General features: G+C 31.9%; 1 protein-coding gene across 1 annotated transcript in view; it reads left to right on the plus strand.

The window, feature by feature from the left end:
- The window catches only part of LOC134702400 (sushi, von Willebrand factor type A, EGF and pentraxin domain-containing protein 1-like), a 42235-nt gene that overhangs the window by 28747 nt on the left and 1134 nt on the right, over nt 1-12354 (plus strand). Inside the window, exons 9-20 of the mRNA XM_063563303.1 lie at nt 384-584; nt 1835-2016; nt 2600-2879; nt 3168-3329; nt 3533-3694; nt 5142-5343; nt 6169-6326; nt 7479-7649; nt 8123-8353; nt 8628-8798; nt 9510-9719; nt 11633-11902. Of these exons, the coding sequence (XP_063419373.1) occupies nt 384-584; nt 1835-2016; nt 2600-2879; nt 3168-3329; nt 3533-3694; nt 5142-5343; nt 6169-6326; nt 7479-7649; nt 8123-8353; nt 8628-8798; nt 9510-9719; nt 11633-11902 (2400 nt within the window). The remainder of the gene's footprint in view (nt 1-383; nt 585-1834; nt 2017-2599; nt 2880-3167; nt 3330-3532; nt 3695-5141; nt 5344-6168; nt 6327-7478; nt 7650-8122; nt 8354-8627; nt 8799-9509; nt 9720-11632; nt 11903-12354) is intronic.

Raw genomic sequence — 12354 nt, forward strand, 5'->3', positions numbered from 1 at the left:
ATGACATGTAGAACAAATGTTTTAAACCGTAAATATAGCGTCTTATGATTGGCTGACGTTATTTTGTTATGAGCCCATAGACATAATATAGTCATGTGACCGTGACGTCATCAACGTTTTTTCATGGTTTTCTACGGTTTAAAATGGAATATAGAATTAAATTATAAGAAATGGCTGTAATTTTTTTTCTGTCTATTCGAAATAACATTAAAAAAAATGGTGCATACTGCTAAATAACCCGCTACGCGCGTTATTCAGTGTGCACCAACTTTGTTATGTTATTTCTTCATAGACAGAAAAAATATTACAGTCATTCCTTAATTAACTTGCATTTACACATGATGCTATTGTTAAACTCGGGAAATGTTCGTTTTTGTATGTAGATGCAAAGCGGTGTAGAGATGATTTGAAGGCCCCTGAGAACGGCGCATTAGCATGTGATTATTGGCTTGGAGGGAAGTTTTGTCATATGTTTTGCCGTTCAAGATATGATGTACCGGTAGGACACATAGATGGAAATGAAATGTTCGTATGTGGACAATCAGGAAAATGGATGCCATCATCGTCCGTACCAAACTGTGCAAGTATGCATTTGTTTTTTATTTTGGTCGGGTTGTTGTCTCTTTGACACATTCCCCATTTCCATTCTCAATTTTATTATATTAATCTTTCTACCTATCCAGCTTTTCTAAAATAACTAAAAGTTAACTTGCTGTCATTAAAGTGAGAGGGTTAGCGCTATAGAACCAGGTTTAATCCACCATTTTCTACATTTAAAAATGCCTGTACCAAGTCAGGAATATGACAGTTATTGTCCATTCGTTTTTTATGCGTTTTGTTATTTGATTTTGCCATGTGATTATGGACTTTCCGAATTGATTTTCCTCTAAGTTCAGTATTTTTGTGATTTTACTTTTTGCTAGACTTTTCAGATTAAGACATGCGGAAGTTGAAAACGCATATTAAAATCTGCTGATATATGCATTTGTTCTAATGAATAATTTAAGAAAAAACTGTATAGTGATAATTCTTTACAGAGTCAGATGTTGTACATCGTTAAACAAAAAAGCTGTTGTTGTTCAAACAAAACGTATTTTTTTTTAAAATTCAAGTTAAAAAAAAACATAAAAGACTGTGATTAATTAATAACTGATGAAGGTCTAGATAATCGACATATTTTCAAAACAATTTGCCAAAATTTAGTTACATATCATTGTTTGTGACAGACATAATCTTTTCGAATATATGTCTCCTAATGAGCTTTTAGACAATGCAAAGAAAAATTATAGTGACGGAACTTCGTTCTCCTGATACAAAATAAAGTCAGAGTACACATTCCTTCATATCAGCTCGACTATTTGTATTATCCTCCCTTATATGGCTACATTTTTAACAAATTAGGAGATTAAATGGCCATTCGCTGTTAATTTTCTTGTTTGAATTGTTTTACATTGTCATATCGGGGCCTTTAATAGCTTACTATGTGGTATAGGCTTTGCTCATGGTTGAAGGCCGTACGGTGACCTATATTTGTTAATGTCTGTGTCATATTGGTCTCTTGTGGACAATTGTCTCATTAGTCATCATACCACATCTTCTTTTTTATATTCAACATATTTACGATTATGCTTTATAGTAATGCAGTGATAACTTAGCTTTTTTGTCACTAGAATGAAAAATAGAAGAAAACACTTGGAAGATAACACTGAGAAATTAAATTCAGTAAAATGACTCAAAGTATAATATCATCATTACTTAATGTCTAGTACTTTTGTATACATATTTAGAAAAAGCGGTCTTTGTATCTTTCGTTAATTATATTAATGATTTCTAGGGGTAATTGGATCCAGAAGTTCCAAATATAGACTAAACATTGATTTTCATTATACTGGGAACTGTCATGATCAAGATGTAGTGTTGAAGATACAGCAGACGTTCATAGAACACTGGAAAACAGATGTCCACAAGGAGGGATGCCTCAATGACATTGATAAATGCATACCTTCAAATATTCAGGTAATTAGTTTGTTATTGGTTGGATTTTCTCAAGGTTCTTTTGTTTCGTTCTTTAATACCTTATGACAATAAAAATTCAAATGGAAAATAATAGTGTACACATCGTCATTTATATCACAGAATTATTGCTCTAATCAATTCATTAGGCAAGGTAGTTGATGAAACAAACAGTACATTATACGTTACCTAAACAAAAATAAATACTAATTTAGGTTGTTAGCGGCCGTATCTGTAAAAAGTAAAATCACAAAATTACTGAACTCCGAGGAAAATAAAAACGGAATGTCCTAATCACATGGCAAAATCAAGCGACTGAATGCATCAAACGAAGGGCAACGACTGTCACATTCCTGAATTGGTACAGGAACTTAAAATGTAGAAAATGGTGGATTGAACCTTGTTTATAGCGCTAGACCTCTCACTTTTACGACAGTCTCATCAAATGCCGTTATATTCAAAACGATGTAAAAATGTCTCGAATTATAATATCATTTACATCACCATTATCAAATGAACTTAAAGAATGAACTTCCAACTCATCGCTTGACTTCAATAATAATCTAAAGGTTTTTGTTTTACACAGGTTTTGTGTGGTAGTTTGACTGGGAAGAGATCAACACGACTAACGATTAGTTTTGATGTACAAATGGAATCTTCATCTGATATTGGCAGTCAACAGTTTACAAACATATCTTACCATCAATATTCAGTAGTTCAGAAGATAAAGAAGGCTATCCATAATGCAGAATTCAATTTTGCATTAGACAACAACAGTACGGTGAACGCCACTGACTTTACCTACACACTTCTAGAAGTAGACTGTCCTGACAATACTGTCCAAACAAATAATCATAATAATTGTGGTGAGTTGTCAATTTTATATACCATAATTCCGAACGTGCTAATTAATTGTTATGAAGTTTGAATACTTTCCTTTTCGTTGGGTTGCATTTACAATTCCCACTGAACAATATAAAAAAGAAAAAAAGTTTGATTTACCTAACGAGTGTATGGTACACTTTTTCTTTTAACATTAATGTTCTCCTAACAAATAACTGTATTGCCAACAATCACATATGCTGTTTTACTCAGTTAATATAAAATTGGTTTTGTAAACAGGCTTATATGATTTTGTTATATATATTTTTTAGCTAAATGTCCTCCTGGTACATATTACAAGAAGAATCCAAAATCATGTGCTACATGCCCACGTGGAACTTTTCAACCAATGGAAGGCCAGCCATCGTGTATAAAGTGTCCTACTGGAAAAACTACACCGACAGAAGGTTCAACTAGCAGAGCTACATGCGAAGGTAGTCGTTTAGAAATATACAATGTTGTTATTGTTATTTGATTTATTATTCCCTAACTTTTATAAACGAAGACAGTTCCATTTCTAATAGATAAGTATTAACAAGATCTGTCTTGATATATATTTTTTATTATGTACCTGTTATAGATAAACACATCATTCTACCAAGTGATCGTCATAATAGTTTGCTTTGTTATGTTTCAGACGCCTGTCTGCCTGGTTCCTGGTCAATGGATGGTATCCCACCATGCTCCTACTGTCCCAAAGGAACATACCAGGACTCCTATGGAGGAATCGACTGTCAAATCTGTCCACGATCTTTGACCACCGATTTAGACGGCGCTGAAAGTTTTAAGCATTGTCAAGGTACAACAATTAACTAACTTGATTGCAGACATTTCATCATTCAATATGAACACTTTTAAGATTTTATCGCTCTCCAAATCATTGTCAAAAGATATTGTTTTCATTTTCAATCTTTAATTTCATATCTAAATGTTAAAATGATATAAGGAAAAAGGAAAGAAAGAATATGTTGGGAATGTAGCTATTGAAGACAAACCTTTTGATAATGTATTTTATACTTATTTTCATCTGAAAGCAATGTGGGTATTTCAATTTTCTATTTATCATGTTTTTGTGTAAAGCAAAATTATATCCGGGTGAAATTTGTTCCGGAGGAAAAAATGTCACAGGAGTTGTTGTTATTTTTTTATCTGGAGGAAAATATTTCCCTTGGATATTTTTCCTTTGCCATGAAATTTTATCTGGGTAGTTAACTTTTTGAATAGTTATTAGAAAAAAACTTATTCTTTAAAAATACTAAGAAATAGTTATAGTGTATTTGAATTAAAGCGAAATAGTTAAAAAAAAAAATGTATTATAATGGGAAATAATTCTACAAATTATCATTGAAAAATTTCCTAAAATATGCAAGTCAATATCATCCTTTTAAAAAGAAAATTATCATGAAACAAAGGGAAGAAAACCAGAAGTAATTTCAAAGATCGTAATTGTGAAAATAATAGCATGATTAAATAAGGTTAGTGAAATACATGTAAAAGTGAGTTGTTTTCAGATCTCAGTACAAATATAAATTTAAAAGTCAGGTAGATAAGGATGCATTACTACTGTTAACAGTTATAGAAGAATTTGATTATGATGATATTTTTAACTATATGAATAGTTTTGTCTGGGGACAGAGATGTAGTTGTTGATTGTATGGAAATCAGATAAATCATAGCATAACAATATTAGGAACAAAAGCATGTTTAACAGCTGGATAGTATTTACCTGTGAAATGTTATCTGTCTTATTAAATCAAGTTGTTACTCATCTGTTTATATAAATGAATATATAAAAAATAAGATTCAAGGAAAAATTTCACTATGAAATAGATTCAGAAATATATTATATTAATATCTTTAAAATATAAATTCCTCATAATTACCTCCCTTTGATAAATTATGCACATTTGTTCCATTGTGAAATATTTTATAATTATAGTCAGGTATATATTGATTGTGAGTAACTTACATAGTAGTTAATGGGACTCTATTTCACACGGTTCTGTGAAATATAGTACGGCAAATATATACCGATACATACTTTCCGCATAACATAGATTTTCACTTCTCTGGAAAAAATAAACTTGTGAAATACCATGCATGCCTGGGAAAAAATTACCGGGACAAATTATCCTCAGGATAAAATATCACAGAGGAAGAAATAAACCGTTACATTTGTAGTTGTGCATCTATTTAAATTATTAGAGAAAATAATGAAATAAACTTTGATGATTTATTTTGAATAGAATTCGATATCCATTTCAACTCCCCCAACGTATCTGTTGAGAGGAAGTTTGAAGCAGTATCTAGTTCCTCTGTGTTTGTTAGTACCTGGATGAGAATTGAGAAATACCAACATGAAAACTGCATCTTGGCGATTCATGTCGATGGATACAATCACACAAATATATTTGTGAGGGCTGATACTGTTCAAATAAGTCATAATGGGTAAATACTATTAAATCTGTAGCATTTTAAGTAGAAGAGAAAGAAAAGAAATCAACCAAACAAAATTTTGGAACACATGCTACTTGCCCAATTATATAGTTAAAAGTTGACCTTGATCATAATTATTAATCAAGTAACGAGATTCAAACATCTTTAAAAGCTGTCCCAGTTGTTAGATAGCTTAAATGAGACTCGGCCGATGATTATGTATTCTCTACTATTAATCTTCAATTGAATTTGACAGCAGGTATGTAGATTATTTGTTCTCGTCATATTTCTTTTTGTGGACTTTTATATCCGACTATGGGGTTTGGGCTTTGATCATTGTTGAAGGTTGTACGTTGACCTATAGTTAGGAGATAGCTGTATTGTATTTTAAGCTCCGACGGCATCAATTGGGGATTTGATGGTCGAAAATTAAGTTTACTGGCGACGCGTTAGCGGAGACAGTAAAAGGGTATTTGCGACCATCAAATCCAAAATTGATGCCGTCGGAGCTTAAAATACAATATTGTTATCTCCATTCTAATGAAACTGACAGAAAAAAACGTTAAAACTTGTATTTGAAATCTGTCATATGCCGTCTGCGCTTGCGCGTACGTCCCATAGCATCAATTGTCAATTGATGCCATGTAAGAAAATGACGTTATCCAATCAAAATGAACGTTACAAACGTTGTTGCATTAGAATTGTTAATGTTTGTGTTATTTAGTCTCATTTGAAGAGTTGTCTCATTGGAAAGCATACTACATCTTCCTCTTTTAAATAAATACCATTTCTGTTTGCAAGCATATTTTAAATATATTTGATGTTGTTTTGATTAAGATTTGAACTGTCAGCTTCACATAAACTCTCCCCATCCAAGTGGTATTTCCTTACGATTATGATGTCTGATAAACATACAGTACTTACATTTGATGAAGAAAGTCTTGAGCTGAACCACTCATCTCTGTTAAAACAACAAACAGGAAATATTCAACTTGGTAAGTGTTAACTCTGGTATGTCTATGTTAACAAATAAAAGTGAAATACATGAGTCTGGTGCTGATATAAAATTTTAATCCTGGTATCAATGATGTTTATTTATAGCATTTTAAATTTGATTTCATAACCTATAACTGTAGAATCATATCATAAAAATTATGACTTCATAAATAAAATTAAAACTTAATAAATCATAATCTAATATTAGGTTCAACATGTTTAAGGCTTTATCGGCATTGCAAAAACTGATATATTATCGCCAATCGGTAGTCAATAAACAGTTCATAAACTGAGTCGCCAATATGGTGTTTTGTGTACGGTTGTTCGTCTTTACTTTTTGGGCCATGCCGCTGTCAGTTTTATTTTCGACTTATAAATTCGAATTTCCCTTACGGTAGCTCTTTTCCTTGTATGTATCTTTCAAGATGGAGTTTACCGTTTCTGCAATAAGCTAGGGAAAGTCCTCGTTATTGAAAGGATATTCTACTGTATAGACAAATAGTTGAAAATTTATGTTTTATCACGATACACCATATAAATGTGGAAATGAAAGACAAGAACTGATCGCGTATATAAAAAAATATAAATTAAAATGAAAATTTTGCTATGAATATACAATACCTTAAGAATTCATATAGAATTTTGTCAAATTTTCTGCTTCATACGTATGAATAAACTCATCATAGATACCAGGACTAGATTTTATATATACGCCAGACGCGCGTTTCGTCTACAAAAGACTCATCAGTGACGCTCGAATCCAAAAAGGTTAAAAAAGCCAAATAAAGTACGAAGTTGAAGAGCATTGAGATTCAAAACTCCTAAAAGTGTAGTCAAATAAAGCTACGGTTATCTATGCCTGATGTAGAAAATCCTCAGTATTTCAAAAAATTCAAAATTTTGTGAACAGTTAATTTATTAATTTAACAATATCAATGATAATTCATGTCAGCACAAAAAGTGCTGACTACTGAGCTTGTGATACCCTCGGGGGAAAAAATCTCCACCAGCAGTGGCATCGACCCAGTGGTTGTAAATAAACTCATCATAGATATGAAGAGATACTTGATATTTTGAAAACTAGTATGAATAACATGACTAGAGTATTGTTATGTTACTTGTCGTTATTTGGTTATAATTGCTCTTTTCAGGCGGAGGGATTGAAGGAAGAATTTCTCAATTGAATATATATAGCAAGCCCGTTAAATTTGTAAAGGCACAAAAGTGTTTTGGAAGTATGACTGGTGATATCTTAAGTTGGAAAGAGTTTGAAGACGTTTTACAAGACGACATTTATGTTCATATCCCTAGTGACTGTGATGGTAAGGTTTATGTCGTAACAATTATTATGATAATCTTTTAAAAAATCAAACATAAGGCTTCATCAAATTACAAAATAGTGGAAAATTACTGTTACATTTCAGAATTGGTACAGGTTTTTTAAAATATCTTGTTTTATAGCCTGAATGACAGTTGTCTATAATTCGGTGAAATACTGTTTGTAGTTCCGTTCTATAAGGATTATTGTTTGCTCGAGCGAAAAACTAAAAATTGAACACACAAAAACAAATTATCCCTGAAATTATACAAAAAATCGTTCCTTTGCACATCAAAAGACCGTCAAATCTAGGTTACGATTGGGTATTCGCGCAGTGTATGCTATTCTAACTTCTGTATTTTAATGAATAGTTGGATTTGAACAATGCATGACCACTTGGTTTATGATAAAGCTGATGTCATATTTAGCCTAAATTATGTTCAGGAACATTACAAAAGTCTGTTATATATGTTTCAGATACTAACGAGTGTGATAGCAATCCATGTTTAAATGGCGACTGCACTGATGAACTGAATGGATATTCCTGTCAATGTTTCTATGGGTTTTATGGAGACAATTGTGAACATAACATCGACGATTGTGGATATAATGCATGTGATAACAATGGAACATGTATAGATGGTCCAGCCTCATATACTTGTCAATGTTCAGTCGATTATACTGGAAGTTTATGTGAAATAATGATAGGTATGAAAGGTTTAAAAGCGATTTGTGTTTCAAAATAAAAATGTTTAACCTCATTTAATTTATTTTGCCATATTGGAACGTAATTAATTTGAGAATTTTAAGATTTAAAACTATCTATAAAGTCATATATGATCCGGTTTCTGGCCGAGAGTTCCTACCTCAGCCTCTGCTGTTTTTATGTTGTTTGTTCATTATATTGATTGTGATATGTATGTCTTTCACATTTGCTTCCAAACCTCGGTTCACACATTTGTGTTGTTTTAATTATATCAAGTTGACGGTGAATGGAGTGAGTGGGGAAATTGGTCAACCTGTTCGGTATCATGTGATAATGGAACTATTACGAGGACTAGACTCTGCAATAGTCCAACTCCTGATCATGGTGGAAAAACATGTTTGGGTAACAGTACCGAATATGATATATGCGAAGAGGAAACATGTCGAGGTACGTTAACCGATGAGTCTCAAGATAATTGTTTCATATTTATCAAAAAAGGTTAATTAATGGAATAATCAACAATTACAACAACAAAAAAACTCAAACAAATATCACGAAAGAGTGTAATTCAGATGCATAAGAATATTGAACGTCACTGTTATATTTAATGTTTTTTGAACATATACACTTCTATAAGTTTTTTTTTTTTTTAAACTGATTCGACGTCTGATATTTCAAATAATATGTTTTTGTTAGACTATAATAATTTATATTTTATTTACGTATTATATTAAGTTAGTCTCATGATATCACATACAATACTCAATAGTAAATATAACAATACATAATTGTGTTAACGTTTATAAGATTCTGTTTAAGTTCCTGTATTTGCTGTTACCATGGTACAGTTATTCACGTTTGTATATGGATGACATACATGTACATGCAGAATGTGTTAATGATGATTCAAGCATGAAAATTAGCACGAAGCACAAAGCATCATTTTTATATATTGGGTATTACCAGCTTGGGAAACATCTCGACCATACAAACATAAGATTTCATTCTCAACAAAGACAAGTATTGTATTTTACACCAAACTTAAAATAATCAGAAAGCTGAAACTTGAAATTTGATTGAAACATCCACATCTTGATACCTAACGGCAATCCGCAATATAAAGATACGTGCTTAGATTCTGTTTCTGTTATATTGTAGTCTGCAAGCAACTTGTTGAACAAGAAAACACAGTACTTTCCTGTCATAATAACACAGCAATAGATACCATAAATTGTACTCTGAACTGCCAACCAGGTTTTGCATTTGATCACGATCCAAAGGATTATTATTTTTGTGGACCAGAAACGCTTCATGAATGGGATTTTCAAACAAATGACAACCCACTAGCCCGACTACCATCCTGTACAGGTATGAGTTATAAAACTTTTGTAAGTACTTTTCAATGTGGTAATCGTATCATTTTGCATTTAACTTTACATGTTTTAGATATAGGTAATTGAACTTAAAGGAAGACGATATCGTTTTTGGTTATATATATTTTATTGTTTAAATTTGCTAACAACTTTTTTTTTAAATTGATATTCTTACCGGTAAAAGAGCTAAATTGGTTATATAAAAAACACAGGATTAGCACGAGTTTGCGAATAACTGAATAATATTACATTTTCTTTTCAGATAGAAAGTGTGGAATTATTTGACTTATGTAAAGCATTATGTTATGTTTATTGGTATCTTTGAAATAGTTTTATATAACTCATGAATCCTTCTGGTGTTTTGTCCAAATCATAAACATGATGTGTTACTATGCTTAATAAACAGAAACTTGAGAAAGTTGTATCTTAAAGTAAGGTTCTAATTATCGATTTTGTGTTGTGATAAACTCACTGTAATGGTATTAAAACGTTTTACTCTTTTTAACTTTATACCAGTATTCCGTATTCCATACAACCAGACAAATTGAGAGATTTGGTATTGCTTTGTTTCATAAAAAAGAATGGCCAACGAAGAAACAGGTAGCTTGTCTTGGGAAGGGATAAATCTTTCTTTGTGAAGGATTACTCTGATTCAAACAAAACATCTATGAAACTGACATTATCAAGATGCTTAATTTCTTGATTAGCAACATATTTGTATCGTTCGGGAGACGTTTTTTCAACAAACTATTTGCATTCCAATGGGAACGAATTGTGAACCTCTTCTACGACTTGTTTCTTTATTATTATGAGGCTGACCTTTTAAAGGAAATTCTTAGGAAGAAAGATAAGAACTTAGCAGTATCCTTTAACTCTACTTTCCGCTATGTAGATGATGCTCTTTCACTAAATAATTCAAAATTTGGTAACAATGTCGAATGCAACTATCCAACTGAACTAGAGATAAAGCATACAACAGATACAGTTAATTCAGCCACATATATTGACTTACATCTAGAAATTAACAATGAGGGTCGTTTGAAAACAAAACTTTACGACAAAAGAGATGATGTCAGCTATCCAAGTGTAAACTTGCCATTTATAAGTAGCAACATTCCAGTAGCACCTGCATACGGTGTATATATCTCCCAATTGATACGATATTCCTGTGCCCGTTCTATCACGATCATCTTAATAGCGGGTTATAGCTCACAAGGACGCTATTAATTCAAGAGTTTCAAATAGTGCAGTTGAAATCTCTTCGTAAAGTTTACGGACGCCATCAGGAGTTGGTTGACCTTAATGGAGTAACTGTTTCACAAATGAAATCGGATATGTTCCTTACGTTGTAACTACAATCCCTTTCCCTGTCATAAATGTGACCTACCGAATTAGACTATTTACCGGATTTGAAATTTCATAAGCAAGACGACGGGTGTCACATGTGGAGCAGGATCTGCTTACCCTTCCGGAGCACCTGAGATCACCCCTAGTTTTTGATGGGGTTCATGGTGTTTATTCTTTATTTTTCTATGTTGTGTTATGTGTACTATTGTTTGTCTGTTTTTCCTTTTTATTTTTAACCATGGCGTTGTCAGTTTATTTTCGATTTATAAATTTGACTGTCTTTCGTCCCTCTTTTCTAACTTTTAAGATAATGTTTGAATAATCAGCGTTCGAAGAAAATACAAATAATTGTCATGTTTCATTTCAAAATGACAAATTGGTTCCTTTGTAACTATTCTTTTTCTTTTGTATTTATTCCTTTTTGGAATATTGAGCAACTGTTTATACACGCTATCATTAACAAAAAAAGAAACAACTTGACGCAAATATACATGTTGTATAATTGATATCATTTTTATCAAAAGACAATATAAAGCTTATCACATGATTTGTCCATTTCAGAAATTAACAACGCATCACAACTTATTATTGACTATACAGCTAGATATTCAGACCTTATATGTGATCTTTCTGTAAAAGCTGACGCTGCAGAAAATAAAATAAAAGAAGTTCTCCGTGTGGCATCCGATAAAATAGATTGCATAGGCAATGGGCTTTGTAAAATTATTCGACTGGAGGTTATCAACTGTACTGATTATCGTCTTGGAAAGAAAGATACGTTGTCCGACAAAGCTGCATTTAATATCTCATTTTGGTGCGATTCTCATTCATGTAAGATACTAATTATAATCAACACAAAACAAGATTTACACATTGTTTATTAAAATTTATTTTTATAATTCTTTATATTATCTGTTGTTTAATCTGTATTTGGTAAACTCATCACTCAAGAGTAGTTTATGTCCGAATCACATACACCGACTTTCTAATAGATCGCACAATTTCATGAATCCCTACGCAGTGGCCAGTTTAACTGCCAATTAAAGAATTGTATCAAGTTATAACGATCTATTTTTATTTTTTTTTACGGAAAATTGAAAGTAAATACGATTTGATTTTGTTAAATGCAACAATTTGCTTCAGATTGACCATGAGTAAGCAACCCGTAGGATCTCGATAGAAACATGCGTGTATGTGAAGGGATCATAAAACAGTGTTTCTGTCAAACCTAATTACGAAAGTCATATAATCACATTTTGGTTATCGTAAAAATCATTCAAACA

This window comes from Mytilus trossulus, unplaced genomic scaffold (assembly GCF_036588685.1).
Source record: "Mytilus trossulus isolate FHL-02 unplaced genomic scaffold, PNRI_Mtr1.1.1.hap1 h1tg000457l__unscaffolded, whole genome shotgun sequence".
Classification (NCBI taxonomy): domain Eukaryota; kingdom Metazoa; phylum Mollusca; class Bivalvia; order Mytilida; family Mytilidae; genus Mytilus; species Mytilus trossulus.